This window comes from Carya illinoinensis, chromosome 7, assembly GCF_018687715.1.
Source record: "Carya illinoinensis cultivar Pawnee chromosome 7, C.illinoinensisPawnee_v1, whole genome shotgun sequence".
Classification (NCBI taxonomy): Eukaryota; Viridiplantae; Streptophyta; class Magnoliopsida; order Fagales; family Juglandaceae; genus Carya; species Carya illinoinensis.
Genome location: NC_056758.1, coordinates 36,098,471 through 36,122,953, shown reverse-complemented (window position 1 = coordinate 36,122,953; position 24,483 = coordinate 36,098,471). Strand labels below are relative to the sequence as shown.

The following is a 24,483-nucleotide window of genomic DNA, read 5'->3' as shown; positions in this document are numbered from 1 at the left end:
TAAACGTTGTATCGAATAAATAACTAAAATCTGACAATCGCATATGAATAACTTAATAATTCTTTTATTCATTATTTTACATTACACATTGTTGTCCAGATAACTAACACAAGAAGGGGGGTGAATTGAGTTATATTTAAAAAAATAATAATTATAAATCAAATATACAATATAAAATATAAACAAAATGCGAAACGGTAACAAATATAAAGAGTAAGGGCAAGAGAGAATCAAACTCAGTATGTTAACGAGATTCGGCCCCACTGCCTATGTCCTCGCCTCAAGCTACCCCTTGAAGATCCCCAAATTCACTATTCAACCTCTTTCAGGTGGAGATAGAAACCTATTACACATTTGAACAACACCGCTATAAAGGATCCGTGTAGAACACCCTCTACACTTGCAATCACCTTACACGTGGTGATTCAACTATTCCCGTGTAGAACACTTTCAACACGCACAAGGATTATACACACCCTTTTCTGATACAAGAGCTGATAGTGGGTAGGTTATCAGAAAATACTCTTCAATGAGTGAAATAAGAACAATACAGCGCAAACTATATCTCTCAAAATGAACAATGATTAAAGCTCAATGCTTAGAGAAGAAAGAATGAAAGCTTTGAATGAATGTTGTATGCTCTGAATGTTGTGAATGTGAAGCTCTCAAATGATCTATTTATAAGCATATGAGACTTCATATTCAAATTAAAAAAGATTCACATGTCAAAAACAACATCATTCACTTTTTCAAAAAAAATCAAACCTAATCTTTTACTTTTGACATATGACAAAAGGAGCACACTTTCCTTTTCAAAAAATTCAAACCTAATCTTTTACTTTTTGCATATGACAAAAGGAGCACACTTTCCTGTTCAAAAAATTCAAACCTAATCTTTTACTTTTTGTATATGACAAAGGGAGCACACTTTACTTTCAAAATTTTTCAAACAAAATCATCTACCTTTTGTATAAGTCTAAAAAAGCATCAATCACTTTTGAAAATATTCAAATAAAACATGCACATGTGAAAGATGACAATCAATCATCTTTAATATTTTCAAAGTCCAGCCATTTAATCAAGGCATGCATATGTAAAAGATGACAATCAATCATCTTTCAAAATTTTTAAATTTAATTTTCAAAAAATATTCATACACATGTGGAAAATGTATTTTAATGTTTTATGATAAAATATTAATTTTGAGCATTAATCCTAATTTCAAATTTTGAAGAGATTTACAACATTACTTTATAATTTTAATGTGAACTTGTTCCCTTCTTGCTCATGCTTGTTTCCTTGATGTGCTTGACTCCATTGTTTGGACAACTTGACCTTGAGACTTCTTTATTCTTTGAATTCATTTGTTATCATCAAAATTCATGTGTAGATATATAATTACACAAAACTTGAAACCTTGGGTTCAACAATCTCCCCCTTTTTGATGATGACAAATACTTGATAAAACCTGAAGCCTCTATTGATACTTAAGCTCCCCCTGAGAATGTGCGTTAGTTTTTCAAGCAAAAGTATAAATATAATTCCAAGCATATATAATAAGTTTAGCAATTCAAACAATGCTAATATTCTAATCTAACACTTCTCCCCCTTTTGGCATCATTAAAAAGGATCAACAAGTAAATAGACCTGAAGAAAACAGTACGTTAGTAGACACTGTAGATAGTTGAAAATAAATAAATAAATAAATTTGATCCATCCATGACCCGACAAGTGTGGCTGGAGATTTGAAAAAATCGCCTGATGTTGTTGACAAACGAAATTGAAGGCTCCGAATTTCTAAAAAATGTCATTTTCACCGATCAGAAAAAAAATCACATTGCTTTTTGACTTGGATGATAGCTCGTCTGGTTCTTTATGTTATCTCTATAAAATCAGTCTTAAAGTTTATCCAATCGGCATTCAGTTTTTTTCTCATTTCTATAACTTATCTGCATTCTTTCAACATTCTCGTTTTAAGCCTTCTATTCTTTTCTCAATGGCTCATTCTTCTAACATTTCTCTAGATCTATCCATGAGGCATTCTGCAACTCAGCCTCCTGTCCTTTCTGCAGCTGCCATTGGTGCCATGTTGCAGCAAGAAAATAATAATCTGACTAATAAGTCAGATTCTGATGCTATCTATGACTTGATGAGTCTTGAGACTCGCTACTCTTCCTCTATTGTTGCTTTTTCCCAGCGGCTACAAGTCAAAAATCAAGAAGTTGAAAAGCTCAAATAACAAATTGTTGTACTTCAACGAATTGTTCAAGAGTCTCACACAAGGGAATGAATCATTAGGCAGAAGAATAAACAGTTGAAATCTTTATTAGATTCTTCATTCCGCTTGCCGGTTTCTATGAATAAGAATGACATGATATTGTATAAAGAGAATGAGCGTCTCAAACATGAGGCTAAGAATCTCAAGTTTATGTAAAAGCATTTAAATAATTTATCTCTATTTTTATTGAATCTGGTCTATCTTTTAAGAGATATTCATTGCATGCATCATACATATTTCTCTTCTGATCATATATAATCTATCTTCTGGTAAAGGTTTTGTGAAAATATCTGCTAACTGATTATGTGTGTTTGTGAACTCTAGTACTATATCGCCTTTTTGTACATGATCTCGAAAAAAATGATATCTTATTTCAATATACTTAGTTCTAGAATGTTGTATTGGGTTCTTTGAAAGATTTATACCACTTGTATTATCATATTTGATTGGAATGTGATTATACATGAGTTTAAAATCTTCAAGTTGTTGCTTCATGTAGAGAACTTGAGCACAACAACTACCCGCTGCAACATATTCTGCCTCAGCAGTAGATAGTGCAACAGAATTTTATTTTTTACTAAACCAGGAAACTAGTGCTGACCTAAGAAATGACATGCTCCACTAGTACTTTTCGATCTATTTTACAGCCAGTATAATCTGCATCTTTGTAGCTGATTAGATCCAAAGATGTGTACTTAGGGTACCATAACCCTAGGTTAATTGTACCACTAAGATATCTAAAAATGCGCTTAACTGCAATTAAATGTGATTCTTTTGGAAATGATTGAAAGCGTGCACATAAGCACACACTAAACATAATATCTGGTCTACTGGCTGTTAAATATAATAAGCTACCAATCATACCTCGATATATTTTCGAGTCAACTGGCTTATCGGATTCATCTTTATCAAGTTTAGTAGATGGGTTCATTGGTGTTCCAATTTCCTTAGCATTTTCCATCCCAAACTTCTTCAGTAATTCCTTAATATATTTTGATTGATTGATGAATGTCTCACTTTTTGCTTGCTTAATTTGCAATCCGAGAAAGAATGTAAGTTCTCCCATCATGCTCATCTCAAATTCTTCATGCATAATCTTAATAAAAACTTGACACATATTTTCATTAGTAGCACCGAATATTATATCATTAACATAAATCTGAATCAAAAGAATATCATCATTTTCATATTTAATGACAGGAGTTGTGTCGATTTTTCCTCTTGAGAAACCTTTTTCAATTAAAAAACCACTGAGTCTCTCGTACCAAGCTCTAGGAGCTTGTTTAAGTCCATATAGTGTTTTTGTGAGTTTGAAAACATGATTTGGGGAAATATGATTTTCAAAACCTGGAGGTTGCTCAACATATACCTCTTCATTTATAAAACCATTTAAGAAAGCACTTTTAACATCTATTTGAAAAAGTTTGAAATCTTTATAATAAGTATATGCAAGTAGCATTCGAATAACTTCTAATCTTGCGACTGATGCATATGTCTCATCATAATCGATTCATTCTTCTTGATTAAAACCTTGGGCTACAAGTCGAGCCTTATTTCTAGTAATGACTCCGGACTCATCTTTCTTATTTCTAAAAACCCATTTTATTCCAATAATAGTATGATTTTTGGGTCTAGGAGCAAGTGTCCAAACATCATTTCTTTCAAATTGATTCAACTTTTCTTGCATATCTAGAATCCAAGATTCATCAAGAAGTGCGTCATCAATATTTTTGGGTTCAATCTGAGATAGAAAAACAGTATGATTGCAAATATTTCTAAAAGATGATCGAGTACTTACACCTCGTGAAGGTTCTCCCAAAATTTGTTCCACTGGATGATCTTTCACAAATTTCCACTGTTTGGTTGCATCTTGTATTAAATTTTGATGATCTTTCATGATGGTTTCATATTTACTTTCTTCTATTGTGTTCTCTTTGTTGAGATGAGGACTTTACGTGTTATTTATACCTCCTGCTTCTTCATCAATAGATTTCTTGGAGAGTGGTGAATTAGATTCATCAAATACTACATGCATAGATTATTGTACAGTTAAAGTCTTTTTATTGAATACTCTATAAACTTTACTATTAGTAGAATACCCGAGAAAAATACTTTCATCAGATTTTGCATCAAACTTGCCTAAATTATCTCTGTCATTCAAAATAAAACATTTGCATCCAAATACATGAAAATAACCAATGTTGGACTTTTTCTCATCCCAAAGCTCATAGGGGGTTTTATGTAATTTAGACCTTAGCATAACTCTATTTATAACATAACATGTAGTACTTATCGCTTCGGCCCAAAAATAACTAGGAAAGTTGTTCTCATTGAGCATTGTTTTTGCCATCTCTTGAAGAGATCTATTTTTCCTCTCTACTACCCCATTTTGTTGAGGAGTTCGAGGAGCAGAAAAATTATGCACAAAACCATTTTTATCACAAAATGTTTCAATATTTTTATTAACAAACTCTTTTCCCCTATCACTTCGGATACTTGAAATAGTATAACCCTTTTTATTTTGAATTCTTTTGCATAACTAGGTAAAATCATTATGTGCCTAATTTTTATGAGTAAGAAAGATGACCCAAGTATATCTAGAGAAATCATCAACAATAACAAATGCATAATATTTTCCTCCTAGATTTGCAACTCTATTTGGTCCAAAAAGATCCATGTGTATTAGTTGCAATGGTCTAGTAGTGAAAATATGTTTCTTAGTTTTAAAAGAAGTTTTTATTTGTTTACCACATTGGCATGCATTACAAATTTTGTCTTTAAGAAAATTTGTTTTTGGTAAATCTCTCACAAGATCATTTTTTGAAAGTTTGGAAATAAGTTCCATGTTGGCATGACCTAATCTTCTATGTCATAGCCAACTAGTTTCATTTTGAGCTGAAAAGTAAATAGCATATTGTGAGGTAATTTCTTCAGAATCGATTGTATAAACATTATTGTTTCTAAAAGTAATAAAACAAATATTACAATCATGATCATTCAAAATAATGCACTTATCCATTTTGAAAGTAACTGTAAATATTTTATCACATAATTGACTTATGCTCAAAAGATTATGTTTTAGACCTTCAACAAGTAGAACAACTTCAATTATGAGAGAAGATTCATTACCAATTTTACCTATTCCCACGATCTTCCCTTTCGAGTTGTCTCCAAATGTCACGTGTCCTTCTTCTTTAGATCTAAGATCAAAGAATTTAGTCTTGTCTCCCATTATGTGTCTTAAACATCCACTATCTAAAAACCACTTGTTTTTGCTTGTGGATGATTTCATGCATACCTATAAAAACAATTAAAATGATTTTTCTTGGTACCCAAGTTCTTTGAGTCCTTTATTTATTAGTATTAGAATAAACAAGATTTTTAGGTACCCATATGACCCTAATACTCATTGTATGATTTTTTCTAATAGGACAAATATGATAACTATGACAATTTCTATTACAAAAATTACAAATAGCATGTGACATATATGAAAAACTTGAATTATTATAACAATATCCTTTTTTGACAAAATTATTTTTATGAAAAAAATTTTGAATATTAGTTTTTGATGTAGAATGATTATCAAATAAATTTTTATAAGTTTTGTATTTTTGTTTTGGCATATATCCCAAACCTGCCTTGTCAAAAACACATCTTTGACTACTAAGAAGTTTTTCAAATTTTCTTTTTCCATTCGTAAAGTTTTCAACAATATTTTCTAAATCGGTTTTCTTTTTATTCAATTCAAGATTTTCATCTTTTAAAATGATACTTTCTTTTCTTAAAATTTCAATTTCGTTTGTTAAAGAAGAATTTTTCTTTTTCAAAGCAGTATACTTGATACCCAATTTTTCAAATTCCTCATATACCTCTTCTAAAATATTTTACAATTCTTCATATGAAGGATCTTTAATATTATCAAGATTTGTTACCTCAATGTCATCTTTAGCCATAAGATAAAGATTTGCTGATTCTCCATTGCTTGATTCACTATCTGAACTACTTGAATCATTATCCCATGTAACTTTCATTACTTTCTTACCCTTGTTTTTATCTTTCTTTAGCAGAGGACAATCTGGTTTGATACGACCAGGCTTATTGCATTTATAATAAATTAAAGTGTCATTTTTACCTGAATCTTTCTTGGAAAAATTTTTGAAAGATTTCCTCGGATGAGTTTTATTTTTTTTAAGAACCTCTGAATTCTTCTTGTTATCATCGCAACTTCTTCATCTTTGTCTTCATTTTCCTCATCTTCATCACTTTCACTTTCATGAGGAACAGTTTTAAGTGCCAAGCTCTTATTTGGCTTTCCTTCTTCTTCTCTTCTTTTTAATGTGTACTCATGGGTAATAAGTGACCCGATGAGTTCATTCACTTCGAGCTTCTTGAGGTCTCTAGTTTCAAGAATCGCTGTCACTTTTGATTCCCAGCGTTTTGGTAGAGAGTTGAGAATTTTTCTTACTATCTCCACCTTGGAATAAACTTTGTCAAGAGCTGTTAAGCTATTTATGATGTTAGTAAAACGAGTGTGCATATTAGAAATAGATTCATCATCATTCATCTTAAACATTTCATATTCATGAGTAAGAATATAAATTTTTGATTCATTGACTTGCGAAGTTCCTTCATAAGTTACTTTCAAGTTATCCCAAATTTCCTTTGCTGTAGCGCAATTCATTATTCTATTAAACTCATTTCCATTAAGAGCATTATATAATAAATTTATAGCAGTTAAATTTAAAGTATAAAGTCTATCGTCTTCACGATCAAACTCTTCTTCTTCCTTTTTGACCTTTACTCTATCAACCACTTTTGTTGGAATATAAGGTCCATTTACAATACATTTCCAGATTTCTCTACCTTGAGCCTGAAGAAATATTCTCATTCTAACTTTCCAAAATGAGTAATTATCTCTACAAAAGAGTGGAGGCCGACTGTTAGATTGACCTTTACCAAATGAAGCTGCAATGTTAGCCATACGATCTTAACTCAAAAGATAGTTAATCTTATAATAGAGCTTTTAGCTCTGATACCAATTGTTGCCCAGATGACTAACATAAGAGGGGGGTGAATTGAGTTATATTTAAAAAAGTAACAATTATAAATAAAATATACAATATAAAATATAAACAAAATGCGAAACAGTAATAAATATAAAGAGTAAGGGTAAAAAAGAAGCAAACTCAGTATGTTAACGAGGTTCGGCCCCACTGCCTACGTCCTCGCCTCAAGCTACCCCTTGAGAATCCCCAAATTCACTATTCAACCTCCTTCAGGTGGAGATAGAAACCTATTACACATTTGAACAACACCGCTACAAAGGAACCGTGTAGAACACCCTTTACACTTGCAATCACCTTAAACGTGGTGATTCAACTATTCCCCGTGTAGAACACTTTCTACACGCACAAGGGTTATACACACCATTTTTCTGATACAAGAGCTGATAGTGGGTAGGTTATTAGAAAATACTCCTCAATGAGTTAAATAAGAATAATACAGCGCAAACTATATCTCTCAAAATGAACAAGGATTAAAGCTCAATGCTTAGAGAATAAAGAATAAAAGTTTTGAATGAATGTTGTATGCTCTGGATGTTGTGAATGTGAAACTCTCAAATGATCTATTTATAGGCATATGAGACTTCATATTCAAATTAAAAAAGATTCACATGTCAAAAATAATATCATTCACTTTTTCAAAAAAAATCAAACCTAATCTTTTACTTTTGGCATATGACAAAAGGAGCACACTTTCCTTTTCAAAAAATTCAAACCTAATCTTTTACTTTTTGCATATGACAAAAGGAGCACACTTTCATTTTTAAAAAAATTCAAATCTAATCTTTTACTTTTTGTATATGACATAAGGAGCACACTTTACTTTTAAAATTTTTCAAACAAAATCATCTACCTTTTGTATAAGTCTAAAAAAGCATCAATCACTTTTGAAAATATTCAAATAAAACATGCACATGTAAAATATGACAATCAATCATCTTTAATATTTTCAAAGTCTAGCCTTTTAATCAAGGCATGCAAATGTAAAAGATGACAATCAATTATCTTTCAAAATTTTTAAATTTAATTTTCAAAAAATATTCATGCACATGTGAAAAATGTATTTTAATGCTTTATGATAAAATATTAATTTTGAACATTAATCCTAATTTCGAATTTTGAAAAGATTTACAACATTACTCTATAACTTTAATGTGAACTTGTTCCCTTCTTGCTCATGCTTATTTCCTTGATGTGCTTGATTCTATTGTGTAGACAACTTGAACTTGAAACTTCTTTATTCTTTGAATTCATTTGTTATCATCAAAATTCATGTGTAGATATATAATTACACAAAACTTGAAATCTTGGGTTCAACATATATTGTATTTGATTTGCACATTATAGAAAGCGATGGTACGTCGCGTGTTGGCTGAAGAAGGCCGGAGAGAAGTAGATCTAACCAAAACCGAACCATAGAAGAGAGGAAGGAAAAAAATACCATTTTAAAAGTGTATTCACAATGTAGAAAGGAAAAGGAGAAGAAGAGGGTGGAGCCACCCTCCTCTCCAGCAAAGGCTATCACGAAAATAGAACTTTTTAAAGAGAAAATAGACTGTCTCTCCCTAAAACCCACAATTTTGCAAAATCAGTAATGAAATTGACAGCTTAATTAGCATGAAAATGACTAATTCGAAATGTGGAAATTCGTACGGAAATCTTGTGGAACCAATTCCTGCAAATACCTTAGGTTATTGCTTAGGCTTTTTGGGAGAATTCAATATCAGTTAACTGTAGCCATTACATTAATTTGCATATAAATGCGTCAGTTGGCCTGTCGTCTTGCATATTTTGCTATGTATTTTCCCCCTTTTCTGTATTATACAAATGTTTTCTTTTCTCAAGGTAACGTATCTGATTGTCAAATCACTTTTAACATATTTCAGATGCCCTAATAATTATTCTTTTTAATTTCTTTGGCTTCAAATCATAATTACTGGGTATTTATTATTTAATAGGTGGATACAGTATAAGGCTAACCACCCCATACTAGTAGAAGCCGGTCATTAGAAATTCAAAATTACTCGTATTACCCTTCCCAATCAGATATTTCCGTTGAGAACCCTTTGCTCTGGACGATTGCTGATTTGCTACCACGTCATTAGTGTGCAGAGTACGTGCACGTGATTTGAAGCCCTTGTTTTTTACTCGCATGGGAGTTTGGACCGCACCATCTTCCACTTTCTAATATCTTTTTTTAAAGTTTTACATGTAATAAGTTTTAAGTATATTTTATTAATGTGATTAGTTATATTTAAAAATAATAATATAATTAATTATATTAATAGAACGTGTGCAAATTATGTGAAAATAATTATATATAATTTTTTTTCCTTTGTACTGTTGTACATGACGAATGAACGGCGAGGAGAATCACGTGCAAGATGTAGAAACCAGTACTGGAAGATTGATTTGGAAGGTTTTGATTCTCTTTTCGATATTCTTTTGTGCTCGTGACTTCTTTCTTTTAAATGGAGTTGTGCTCGTGATTCAATTACTGTGCATGCGTGATTTGATAAAACAGAACTATCTCCGGCGTCCCATGCTTAGTTGCTATCCACTTCAGTTTTCCACGTTTTGTTCTGTCGTTTGAGAGTAGCAAAGGATCATGGTGCAGCCATCCTCTAACGCCCCCTTTCTATAGTTATTGAGAGTTAGCTCTTATAATCTAAAACTATCTCTCATAATACAATTATATATTTCAAATTCACCATAAAATATGAATTCATGTATTCAAAATAAATATATATGTACCTCCATCAGAACACTAAAGAAAAATCTCAACATAATAAATTAAAATCTCTATAAAGACTCAAAACTATTTACCTATCAAAATACTCAAATCAACATAAATTAATAAATCTAGTCTACTCAGTAGGACCCTCCAATAATTATTTGTACTTTTTTTTGAATTTATTTCTTTATGATCATTTAATCTCGCTCCTAATTCTTACTCTTGATTTCCAACTTAAATATTCAACTCATCTGAAATATATTATAGAGATAAAGAGTGAGTTATCAATAATTCCATAAGTAGAGAATATATACAGTATACTAGTATATAAATATGAACATTTACAGAAATTAGAATACAGAACAAAACATTTACTTTCAAAATGGAGAATTAAAAATTGTTATCAAAAATATCAGAGCAAAAGTTCAAAAACATTCTTATTCTAGAGTATTATTTGGCATAACTGAGCATCAACATCATCATATTGGAGCATCAAATCATAATAAATGTCATGTTTAACTTTTATGATAGGGTTGTGTATCTGGTCAAGTAAAACATAAATCACTCTGTCATCAAAATGATATGCACTCATACAAAGGCCACTATTATCACCAGTGGCAGAGTCATATACCACTATTATTACTTGTGGTAGGGTCGTATACTACTATTATCACTCGTGGCGGGGCCTTAACTGAATAAAATAGAAACAGAGTCAAAACTAGAACAGTTGCAGATACAGAATCAGAAAGTCATACAAAAAATTTTTAGATGTCACATTATATCAAAACAAAATACTGAACGATTTCATATCATCTTTACAATATCACAAACAAATTCAAAACATCTTCACTTAATTAATGCAAAAAATTTTATATCTTATATTCACCCTATCACGATCTCTATAGCACTAGGATAATATTGAGAGATGCCAACTGGTTCACCTAGAGCCCACGTCGGTTAGTCCTCCAACATGGCTATGAGAAGAGGCTGAGCTAACTTCTGGTGGTTTCCTGGTAGTTGGGTGAGTAGCCCGTATGCTGCTCTACCTTAGGGTGGCTGGAACCAAGGGCTTGGGAAGCGGTTTTTCTTGCTCTGTTTTGACTTTGGTAGAGTAGAGGTTTCAAGGTAGGGGTGGTGGCCGTTTGATTGATCTGGTTTGACGTGGGAGGGTGCTGCAACTTGATAGAACGTGAAGGACATGCTTGGGTCTTGACCATACGTGGGAGAGATATAAGGGAAGCTGCAACCCTTGTTGAGGGAGTTTTCTACGTGCATGAGATGTTATATGGGTAGCTGAAACCCTAGGAAAAGAAAATTAGGAAGAAACGAGTAGTTGGGCTGGACTTTTAGAATAAAATCTTGGGCCACTTTTTAATTATTAAGGGCTCAATTAGTACATAACATAACTTTAACTTAATTATCAAGCCTAATAAAAATTAATATACCACCGAATTAAATTTTGAGTCTCTAGCCTACTTCAAAATTACTCTATTAAATTTCAAATGGGCTACCCATACTTATTGACCCAAATTTTTATTTTTATTTTTTTTCATAAAACTCGTGCTTGGCTTGGGCTTGCCAAACCATGTTTAGGCCGACAAATAAATCTTCGACTAGGGGTAAAGTGGAACCAAGTGTTAAACCTTACATGGACGAGCCCAATAAAAATAAATAAACCAAAGCTGTTAAACGGATTGGGCTTCTGTCCTAAGAGTAACGTTCGAGTCTTGTCTATTTATGCATTGGGTATGGGTGGAAAGTGTGTGAGCCTTGACCTGGTCTTATTTGATTAGAAGGAATTTTTAATTAAAAGCCCAAAGAGTTTTTCAGATATTTTGTTGAGACACCAAAAAACCCATCTTACGTACATGTGTTTATAATATTATTTATCATAAATTAAAAGAAAAAACCATTTCGAAAAGTATTTATAATATTACTTAAAACTATTTGATTCTTAAAAAAAAGGAAAGACGATCCAAAATGGACCAAAAATCATCGATAAGTGGTTCTGGCCGGTGAGGGTGGTAGTGTAGAGAGAGCCGAAAGGAAGAGAATTGAAACTCAGAGAGTCAGAAGTACAAGAGAATTAGGAGATAGATCATGAAGGAGATTTTGCCCAACGACCATAATAATTATGCATGGCACTTCACCTTCCTGGGCCGTGCGCGCTGCGCATGCACATCAAATACTTGCGCAACAATCTCCATGATGATGTTGTTAATGTCAGGTTTGAGCCAGCACAATCAATTGAATTTGAAAGATCGATGTTCCCTAGCTCATATAAATCCATGAAGTCAAACAGAAAGAGTTTCATCGAAGTTATCTGCCAATATCTACAAAAATAATAATGATGATCTGCTAATATCATTCTCATGAAAACTAGCGGAGTAATTCCCTCCTCGACTGTTGAGTGATTGATATTTAAAAAAAAAAAAAAACCAAAAAACAAAGACAATATTCCGATTAGTACTTCGTTGTGTACTAATTACTTAAATGTTTTCATTTATATAACGTACGTTCATCAGCTTTATTACTTTGTGTCTCAAATTTCTTCATTGTGCATAGAGAATTGTTACTCTTCCTGCAGATGGAGGATCCCCATGGGGATCCGACTGGTATTTATTTATTTATTTAATAATTTAAAAAAGTTTTTTTTTTTTAATATTAAAAAATACACAAAAATATTGCTGTGTCGAGATCCTAGTCGATATTCTCCGTATGTGGCTGTAGAGCCACTCTTGTGCATATAATTGTCTGCCAGCAAGAAGTTGCCAGTCATGATGAAACTGTACCCGTAACTTTATATGGGGAAGAAAAAATCCCCACCTTGCTTGCGATATTTTTCAGATGATATGGTTCTAATATTCGCACACTTGATCACGAGTAAAGATAGCATCACTCTGTACAGTACTGTACATATCTATATCGATATATATCGTGAAGATATAGATAGACTTCCAAGTTAGGTCATGCATGGATGGGAGAGAGAGATCAGAGAATATCGGTGGTAGAAGATAGCCATGGAGGGAACCTTTTTTGTTTTCACTTGTAGTACTACTGCATCATGATCTCGATCGGTCGCCCCTGTCATGTCCTAATTCTTCTTCCTTTCTCAATGGCTTCATCATCATATCTTTTAAAATACATCACTAAAATCTATTTTTTCTATTTTAATTTTATATATAGACTTTTATATACAATACACCATATATCACATATATCAGCTCATTTATTTTTTTTATATCATTTAAATATTAGATTTTTTAACACTTTTTATTCATTTCAAATATTTTCTCTAACTAGTAATGATATCCTCATATTTTTTTATATTTATAATATCTTCTCATATACAATGTCACATAATTATATTCTATTTTAAATTAATCATAATTTATAAGCTAAAGCAAAACATAAATTAATTCAAAAAAAAAGATCATTATATAATGAAAATATTGTCAATAAGTTTGATACATGCCATTAAATAATACATCCTATCGACCTGGTTAGTATCTAACATCATTATCAATAAAATAGTAATTGGCAAAAAATTATGGCATTCATGACAATGGGAATGATCATATTATTGCTATTGCACCCCAGAAAATACATGAATTTCAAGCATGCATTGGATTAGAGCATGGTATGGACCTCACCAGTTCAGGAATACATGATAATACTCTCAAATCATTCAAGAAATACTTTAGTTCCCATAAGAACTCACAGTTTAGTGTGCCACCCTCATAATTTTCAAAAGACAGAACACATGATCCAAATTTAAAGTGGCTGCTTCTGTAGTGGCAGCTTTCATGTAGTCAGTAACTACTCACAGTTTAGTGTGTCAACTTTGCTTACTTTCTTTAATAAATATAATCAAAATATAATTATCCACTGGCTGGTGCATTGTAGTCAATATTCATTCATATGTGAGCTTCAGTTTGTATTATGTTCTATACAAAAAAAATAATCAAAATAGAACTTTCAAAAGTAACTACCTTTCTAAAAATTTTAATTTGCAACCCATACTAAACTAACTTATGGTTTTGCAGGCATTTTCGTCTAAAGTATTTTCAATTTGAGGCAATTGAAATACTCTTGCTACATTGGAGGCAAAGTTGAGGTATCCATCCTCATAATTTTCTTCTTTCTCTGTTGGTCTAGCTCAAGCCTCTTTATGTGAGGTGGATAATCTTTTTCCTATCTTATTATTTCTCAACATTTGCTCTCATCAGCTTCTTCTCCTCTTTCATATCAATGATCACCAAGTCAATAAGATTGGAAATTATACTATCTCGCCTCTTTCACTTTTTTTCATAGTTTTTTTCAATGGATCTCTCCAGATCTACATGTATAGATGGAGACACGATGTTTTCATCTATACATTTAAACTCTGACACATTAGCTTCTTCGATTATTGAACTTCTCTTAGTTTTCAACGTGCCTTCAGCTACAGGCTATTTCCATTTTGGTGAAAGCATGATTGTCAGTGACATTAGCTCCTTCGGTGAAGAATAAATGCGTCACACATGACGACTTTCACCCATTTTCAATAAACTCACAAAATGATGAACAGATGCATGATTGTTAGTGACTAGTTTCGTCAGATCATGATTCATGCATCACCTTTAACATTTTGTTGGTAAATAAACCATTTTGCATGCAGGACATACATACAACGACTTAAAACAAGCAAGAAACAAAGTTTAAAAAAAGGGCTGTTTTGTAAATGGCCCACTTTCAAAAAGTTTCAGTGGAATCGTGGATTATGTGGTCCAATGGCAAGCGGACACAATTTCACATCCACGCCTCCGTTTCTCCGCTCCATCACTAGTACTAGTACTACAGGTAATAGCTAGCCTAATTCTTCCCTGAACACGCGCGTCGTACGCGCACACAAAGTGCGAGTGCCGAAAGGCGGAAGCTGCTTAGAATAATTCCGAGAAAGCAAAAGCAAAGCGAAGTGGGAAGAGATTCGGTGGAGGTCTAAATTGGGGAAAATGAGTGGGCACCACGTGCGACCGGTTTGATTAATCAACACGCGTCTCGGCCTATTTTGACCGCCTCAGAGGGTCGGGCCCACACCCACTGAAAGAAGGAAACTCTAGATTGGGTGCTATCCATTTCAATGACAGCCCAATGAGGTAAGCGAAAACAGTACAAGATCGATTTGCTGGACCAATGGAGTTCTTTTCGCAGCTGTAATAATCGAATCGCACATTCGCACAGCTTTACGTCACAGCCTGAAGAAGTGCTTGTCGTGCTAGCGGGACTCGGGGAAGGACGTAGAAAATTGGAAATGAAAAGCGTGACGTGTCGTTTCCGGAAGGTCTAGCCGGAAAGGGTAAATTTTCCGGTTCTTAGCTTATTTCCCATGTCGCTTACGTCGATTGAACATGGATTGATGCGAGAAAATTAAGCTACACAGAATACGTGTCGTCTTACGTTGGGAACACTCTGATCAGTTCGATCGTACATTGGGAACACGCTGATTATTAGTTCGATCCTCCAGCAGAAATGACTTGCGCAGAATGCAGATGGTGTTCTGTTGTTGATCTTTATTTTCTTTTATTCCTTTTTTTTTCCCTTTCCAACTTTGTATACTTTAAAGGGCAACGTAAAACTGAAATATAGAGATTGAGGAGTTCCAAATTCTTAATTTGTACTGCTCAAACAAAAATCTCAGATATACAGTGATAGCAGATACTGGATAATATCTTTATGTTCGTGTGGCATGAGATTTTGGCAAATCTAACCACTGTATTTAAGATAACTACTGAATGTTAGGCATGTCCTGTAGTAATTGCTCCACACTCTCCCCACGATCTCACCCCCAAAGTCATCTTCCTCATCTCGATTATTACCGATCTCTCTCTTACTTTCTGCCTTTCAAAAGAGCCTTTTAAATGAGAGTAATGGCTCCTCTCTCATTCTGAAACCTTTTCTCGCTCTTACTTAAGAAAGAGAGCATCGGGGAAAAAGATATTAGAGATTCTTCGCATGAACCTGCCTCTACGAGCTGCCAACTGGCATACAGAGCTGCCACGTTGCGCCTTTGCTGTTGGCGTTTCACTTTGACGTGGCATGCACTGGGACCTTAGACCTAAATAAATAGGGTTTGTGTTCGAGCACTCCGTTCTCGATCTCTTCATTATTCACTCTTTCTCAACCTCACTTCCCATCACTCTCTCTCTCTCTCTCTCTTTCTTTCCTGCCCTCTTCTTTTTTCCTTTCGAGAAGAAAGCAAAAGAAAATGATGCCGGGGTTTGGTGTCGGAGAAACTCCCAATGGAGGGTCATCGGACGGCCCAGTTTTTTCGAAAGGTGGCCCTCGCGAGACGAGTGACTTGCCGACTTTATTGTCTTCTTCCTATCCTATTACTCTCAAGGTACGATACGGAGAGGAACGAGGGTCAGAGATTTTCGTTTTTCCAGTACTTCCCGTATATTAAACTGACCAGATCGAACTTTATGACTCGGTTATTTCAGAGTCACGACTCTGTTCGCCATATGATTGACCTTTTTATGAATTTATTTTATTCTCTACATGCAGTTCATGGACGTGTGTTACCGACGGAAGATAGAGAACAAGCAGAAGCGCGGTGTTAAGTGCATGTTTCGTCAAGGTCCCACAAAGTCCGATCAAATATCAACTGCTTCAATTGAAGAACGAACAATCCTGAACGGAATCACCGGCATGGTGTACCCCGGTGAAGTCCTGGCCATCCTAGGCCCATCAGGGAGCGGAAAATCGACGCTCCTCAATGCACTTGCAGGGAGACTCCACGGGAACGGCTTCACCGGAACAGTCCTCGCCAATGGTCATAAACTCAACAAAACCTTGCTGCGGCGAACCGGGTTTGTGACTCAGGACGATGTTCTCTACCCCCATCTCACAGTCCGTGAAACCCTAATCTTTTGCTCCCTCCTCCGCCTGCCAAAAACTCTATCCAAACAAGAGAGAATATCAATTGCCGAGTCAGTGATCACCGAGCTGGGTTTGGTAAAATGCGAAAACACGATCATAGGAAACAGCTTCATACGTGGGATATCCGGTGGGGAGAGAAAGAGGGTGAGCATAGCTAATGAGATGCTGATTAACCCTAGTTTACTGATACTGGACGAGCCCACGTCGGGGTTGGACTCCACTGGGGCGCACCGATTGGTGTCGACCTTGGGGTCTCTGGCTCAGAAAGGGAAGACCATAGTGACGTCCATTCACCAGCCATCAAGCCGTGTTTATCAGATGTTCGACTCGGTCTTGGTTCTGTCAGAGGGAAGGTGCTTGTACTTTGGGAATGGGAGTGAGGCGGTGCCCTACTTTGAGTCGGTTGGGTTCTCGCCGTCCTTCACCATGAATCCTGCGGACTTCCTGCTTGATCTCGCTAACGGTACGTAAGCTTTTCCCAGCTTTTTATCTCTATTTTTACGTAATTTCTTGTTCGCTGTGGTGTCTGGCCGAGTAGACCAGGGTAACTAAAGGGAGCGAAAATTTCTTATTTTATTTCATCGAATCATTCTTTTAAATTTTTTTATAAAATAATAATTTAATTTGTTCAAATTTTAAATATAAAAATAATATTAAAAAATAATATTTTAATAATATTTTATTCAATTTTTAAATTTTTTATTATCTCACAGTTCAAATCTACTATAAGATTTTGCAGTAGCTGACAAGATTAATAAATTTTGTCGGGTCTTTTTTGTTTTCTTCATTTGAGATGAAGAAGCTGAATGATAGTTTATTAAATAGTGATACATATAGTTGTAGTTTTTATTACTTGATCGCTTTTTGAGTTTGCGTATACGTTTCTTCATTCCTTTCTTCTTATATTCCTTCTTTTTGCTAGAAAAATATTTACACACGTTCTTTCCAGAAATTTTTTTCCCTTTCTTTGGTTCCTGTTTTGATCATTTTCTAACGTCAATGTCCTCTATTAATTAAGTCTCAATCTACTGATCAAAAGAAATGAATTTTAAGTCCCTAGCTAGCTATAATGCGATCGTCCTGGCAAAGAGTCAAGTGATTCGTGGCTGCAAGGTGATCCATTAGCTGGACCATATCGTGTGTGGCACAATCTCTATGCAATCGACGTACGCCACTTCTGAATACCATGGCGCTGTCTGTTGTAGGTGTTTCTCATTAAGACTCATGACCAGCTTGGTCATGGTCCATACTCCGTAGAGAATTATTTACCATGTCATGGGCCACGGTGATCGATCTGGATTTGCGTCCCTGATGGTGCATTGATATCTTCTGCCAATACATTATAGTTGTGAAAGCCTAGGATCGAAGATGGATAGTTCTAGACTTCTAGTACTTCCTGGTAGATTTTGTGGTGGTGTTGCTGTTGGAGGTGGAGGGTTCGATAAAGAAACACTTTTATTCTCTCAATGGAAACGTAAAGACTAAAGACTTCTTTTTGAGAACCCTGCTGGATAGAATCAATTAGACCACCCGTACTGGTTATGTCCATTTTGAGAGAGAGTTTTGTAATTTGTTGGGAAAGGCGGAAAGTATATAATTTTTCTGTTGCACTCCACGCGTCCTTCATTCCTTGAGTTTAATGGTCTCTCTCTCCCTTTACTACTTCCTTTAATTCCTCTTTTGGCCAACTCGACTTGACTCCTTATGCTCCTCCTTTCTCCTCTTTCCAACTTTCGTAATCTACAGGGCTTGTGCGTTATTCTCGTCCACAGGATTACCTATTGTCAGCGTCTTGGTGCCTCCCCTAAGTTGGACAGGATGAACATTGAAGATTCCGATTTCGCTTGTACTTATTCTCTGTTTTTCCTTTGTTTCCTGGTTTCGACATTCCAGCTTTAAAGTTTTCCTGGTGGCCGTGATGATATTATTAATTGAAACATTTCTATTTTTAATAATCTCCAAAAACTTTTAATCTTTTGTGATCCATTTTGGGATTTAATTACTTCATTTAAGAGTTAAGAAGGCGGGTGTTAATAATTATTGGACTGGGTGTTTTCTTTTTTAAGAATCGTTTTTAGTGACTTCAAATCATTTTTTTCGTTAGGAGGATATATATTTATGGATGGAATATGGGACCCAATAATACACTAAATTCGTACCAAGGTTATAACTAGATATGGACAGTATGCGATCATAAACGTTGGACCCCATGCACATATAATTCACATGAGAATATATATTTATATATATATATATATATATATATTAGAAACGACGTTTCTTTGGACCGTTCAATGAACTTCTCTATGTTCTTTATATATTGATGGTGAAAGGTATATACATCATACCCGAATAATGAATGTAAAGATTACTATACTAATTAACCTCTCGCCCCCTCACAGCCGCACTATAAGCTCTTGCATGTATTTATGTCTAAGGAAAATAATGAATGTTGATTTAGGCTTACGTTGAGTTGAATTGAGTTGAGTTATAAATAGTAATATTTTATAAATTTTATTAAGATAGGTTTGATTTTTTAAAATTGTTATGAATTTAACTTTTTAGATTGAAATATATAAAATATATTGATATGAGTGTAACTTTTTTAAAATCAATTGAAAAGATAATAGATCCAATTAATAATTAGTTTGAGATTTAATTAGGTGCTGTTTGTAATAGTGAATTGAGAGGAGATAAGTTGAGATGAAAATTGAATAAAATATTATTTTTTAATATTATTATATTTTATATTTAAAAAAATTAAATTATTTATTATATTTTATAAAAATTTAAAAAAATTATAATAATTTTCACTGTTTCTAAATCATGAAAATTGACCAATTTTAAGTCGGATACTGTGGCTGCGACGTCAATTTTAACCTTTTTTTCGAGGATGAGTCGTTTTCAACCTTTTGAAAACGAGAGATCCTCGCATCGTTGTAATCAATGACAATTGCGTGTCCGGTATGGTGCCACCTCAACTCTCTATCCAGTAATTTTACACAATGGATCTTATTCTCTCTTCTTTTTTATTTTTTCCTTTTAAATTACTTTGTATTTCTTATATTATTTTCCGATAAGCGATAAGTAAACATCATCTGTACTAAATGTATTAGAGGTAGACCCACAGCTGGGCTTCCCGCTAACTTTTTTATGTTTTTATTCCTAAATTTTTAAAAAAAATTTCTTTTAAAAAAATTTTACAATTTTAATAAATAATTATTTCTTAATCACTAAATAAAATAAAAAACCTTTTAAAAAAAAAAAAAAAAAAAACAGTAGCACCAAGTGGAACCCTAACTTTTTCCAATATCTAATTTAGCATGAGAGTGGTTAAGAGTGGCATGGGAGTAGATTTGAAGGCATTAGTAAGAAAACAGTTTTGCCACGTTGAATTTGTATTTTAATCACTTTTGCCGTTTGTATGTTGAGTTGAATTGTATTTTCTATAAATAGTAATGAGTTGAGATAATAGAATGAGTTTTATGAAATTCACTTAATTTGAGTTTAGATGTGTTTAAATGTTAAGATAAATTTAGATATATTTATAAAATATTAAAAAAAGTTATAAATCCTGCATGTGAAGAGATATTGAATTAAAATTGGTTTTGGGTTTTACGTGTAAATAAATTTTGAGTTGAGATAAGTTTAGTGATTTAAGAGTTAAATGTTTGGATAAATTAGACTCAAATAAGTTTTAAAGAGGACTTAATAAATTATCGAAAATTTTGTGGGAAAAAAAGAACAGATCATCAAAAGTTTCACGCACCCAAACAATTTGAAGGGAAACATGTCGAGACTATAAAAAAGAAACTACAAGCTTTTCCGTTGACTTTTTTTATTTGTGTTGCAGAAGCCATTAGGTATTAACAGATGCAATAGGCTTGGGCGTGTGCCATGTGGGCCACGGTATTTGTTAGGTAATGGACCACCGCTGACGAACCAAGTTTGGTCGTATAAAATTGCTGGAAACCCAGGTGTCGATCGAGTGTGAGAGCGTGAGCAAATGTTGGACACAAATGGTATCGCATAATCATAGTAGTCATTTTTGAATGCGTTTGTGGACATGTCACTCAGCAGTGTCTAGAGCTAAAATAATGCATGCTGACTGCACTAGTGCTCTTTGATTCGGTGCTGTGTATAATTGTTGCACAAATGTTGGGGGGGCCTCTGTATCTTAGCTTTCCATTCAAACAATTCTTGGACAAAATGATTAATGTTTTAAGGGAATTCTCGTGGTGGAGCATCGCCTCAGTGTCCCTCCATAATTCGTGTTCTTAGCCATGGGTCCATGATATATGAGGTTGTCATCGATCTTCCTCTAATTTACAGGATGTTTTGTCCTCTGAGAAAGAATATATATATCTTTTAGATTTAAATATTTTTAGTTAAAATTATAGTTTTCAGGGTTAGGGAAATGACAAAGATACAATCATTTTCATATATAATTCTTTCACAGTTGTCTTTATTATATATTATTCTTGAGAGTTATTAGCTGAAAAAAACATATAGGAGGATGACAAGAGTGTATGATGAGGATTGCACTCTTAGATTTATGCATATCAATTGCTTAAATTGTTCTTTTCAGCGCTGACCACTGTCTTTTGTTGTATCTCTCACGTCACTAATCTCAGTGATAACTCCTCTATATGCATAAAAAGATAAGTGGCTATCTCTATATTTACACTCACAAATTAAAAAGTGGAGAAAATAGTGATAATATCAAGGCTAGAGTCTAGATTTTTACCTTGATATGAAGAAGGTGATGACAGGGAATAAATAAAGATTTTTAATCCTGGGATGTTATGTTCTCCTTGTGCATATCACGGGACAGCATTATAAATCTTGTACTTATGTCGATTGGTGAATGTATGCATTCATTTGAGATATATTCTGTTGACTAATCATTCCTTTGTTTTTTTTTAGTGCTGTTCTTCGCTTCTTGGTATTATCGCTCTAGTGAACTATAAAGGTGTCCTAGGATGTCCTATATTCCCTCCTCCACCACACTTTTCAAGACTAGGGCTTCATTCTCTTGAAACTAATCTGAGTATATACCGTAGAGCAACACGTGTTGGGTTGCTTTGCATTTAATCCCATGATGAGCATTGTTCCCAAAAACAAAAAGTTTGAATTATTTACGTTTTTTAAAATTATACGTACAGTAAACACGGAAGTGGTGGATCGCCCTGCCTGCCGCTTTTGGGCCGCACCACCAACTTTGAGTGGAATCCCACCTTACCACTACCATTGGTCCGCTTTTATTTCTAACTCTGGTGTGCTACTAATTATCTGCTAGTACATGTCATTAAAATCTTGCACCATTACATTAAACTAATCAAATAATTATACAATCTTTATTTATAGTGCGTCTGCTTTTTGTCCCCATTTAATATTTTATATGTATTCTAAGGACTAATGTACTAATTAATATTCTATGTCATATTATTAATTAATAGTCCAATCAGTCTCCCCAGAATGCAATAACAGGGACCATCTATCTTTCGATCTTTGGTTGAAATCATGTAGTGGTCATACCTGTTTTAGATGTTTTATGGCTGATATTCTGGCATAGAGGCACTTTCTTTACTATTTGTTGCTTTTAGCAGCAAAATAATCACTCTGATCAGCAAAATGATCTTATCCTATCCGACTCTGCATTTTATCTGAATTTTATTGGAATAGTCAGGTTAATTATCTTTCTAAAAGTCCAGTTAATTGGACCGACCTTTTGACCATGAGAAGAAGAGAAAAAGAACGCACACACACAAATATGGATAGACATAGGTACATGCATGCTACTTTTTGGCCCATCTTTACACCCCACAAGACAGAGCAACCTATTATTTTAACTGTGTTTTTAAATGCCCTTTTGATGCTGTATGAGTTGTCAGTGATCTAGTATCTGTTTGTTAAACGGTTCATTTTTAACTCATTTTCAAAGTCTCATACTTTAAAGTGATTGAATTATGCTTTTTCTTGGATATGAATTATAAGGACTATTCTCCATTAATTGCGCAGGTATCTGCCAGCCTGACAGTGTAAGCGAAAGAGACAAACCAAACATCAAGCACGCCCTCGTTTCTTCGTACAACACCTTGTTGGCTCCTAACGTAAAAGCTGCATGCATGGAAACCTCCGCCATTACAACAACGGACGCGGGTTATGTTGGAAGCAACGCTCCAAAAGAGCACAGACGCAGCAATAGAACGTCATTTTCCACATGGCTCAACCAATTCAGCATTCTGCTCCATAGGAGCCTCAAAGAAAGAAAACACGAATCCTTTAACACTTTGAGAGTCGTCCAGGTAATCATTGCTGCAATATTAGCTGGTTTAATGTGGTGGCACTCGGGTTTTCAAGACGTTCAGGATCGTCTAGGCCTCCTCTTTTTCATCTCCATCTTCTGGGGAGTCTTCCCGTCGTTTAACGCCGTGTTCGCCTTCCCTCAAGATCGTGCCATTTTCGTTAAGGAACGGGCGTCGGGAATGTACACTCTTTCATCCTACTTCATGGCTCGGATTGTGGGAGACTTGCCGATGGAACTGATTCTTCCCACAATTTTCCTCACCCTGACATATTGGATGTCCGGACTAAGACCCACCCTGGAAGCTTTTCTCTTGACTCTGTTGATTCTACTCGGCTACGTCCTCGTTTCTCAGGGTCTTGGCCTTTTCTTGGGCGCGGTTATCATGGATGCCAAGCAGGCTTCTACGGTGGTAACGATCACAATGTTAGCTTTTGTATTAACTGGTGGATATTACGTACATAAAGTGCCGTCTTGCATGGCTTGGATAAAATATATCTCTACCACCTTTTACTCTTACAGGCTCCTGATCAACGTCCAGTATGGAGAAGGGAGGAAAATCTCGTCTTTGCTGGGTTGTAATTCCCATTATGGAATCGAAAGATCTGGCTGCAAGTTTATTGAAGAAGATATTGGAGGGCAGATTAGCCCCGTTTTGAGTGTTGGCGTCTTGTTGTTGATGTTTGTGGGATATAGATTACTGGCCTACATTGTGTTGAGGCGCATCAAAGCTTGATTTCTGCGGTAGTAGAACTACTCCTGATGATCTGCTGCTTCTGATAGAAGTGATCATAATTGTAGTTTTTCGGAATGACTGAAATGAAATGACGTACGAAGCATCGATGCACAAGCGCATCGAGCTAGCGCTTATGTTGTTACCTCTGCTTAATTATTATCTTTAGGTGCCATTATTTCATCTTTGTTTTTGCTGAGGCATATGGGCCACTAATTCAATCCACTCCAATTGTATAATTTGTATTGTAGTAAAGATCGGTTTGCAATTCTTAATAAAATAAATAAATGGGTATATTTAAGTAACAATTTTTGTTTATAAGTATATTTATTCATGCACAAATATGTAAAAGCATGTAATAAGTCTACGATATCGGTAGGGATTAAGTACGAACCTTTTCAAATGTAAACCCATCTGTGCACGCTACACGTGCACAGATACTTA

General features: G+C 34.4%; 1 protein-coding gene across 1 annotated transcript; it reads left to right on the top strand.

Moving 5' to 3' along the window:
* The first annotated feature begins 16,200 nt into the window (after window positions 1-16,200).
* LOC122317508 (ABC transporter G family member 25) lies at window positions 16,201-24,347 on the top strand. Its single transcript, XM_043134633.1, has 3 exons — window positions 16,201-16,460; window positions 16,625-17,462; window positions 23,021-24,347. Exons 1-3 carry the CDS (start codon window positions 16,326-16,328, stop codon window positions 24,040-24,042), a joined length of 1,995 nt encoding a protein of 664 aa, XP_042990567.1. The 5' UTR covers window positions 16,201-16,325; the 3' UTR covers window positions 24,043-24,347.
* Window positions 24,348-24,483: the final 136 nt, after the last annotated feature.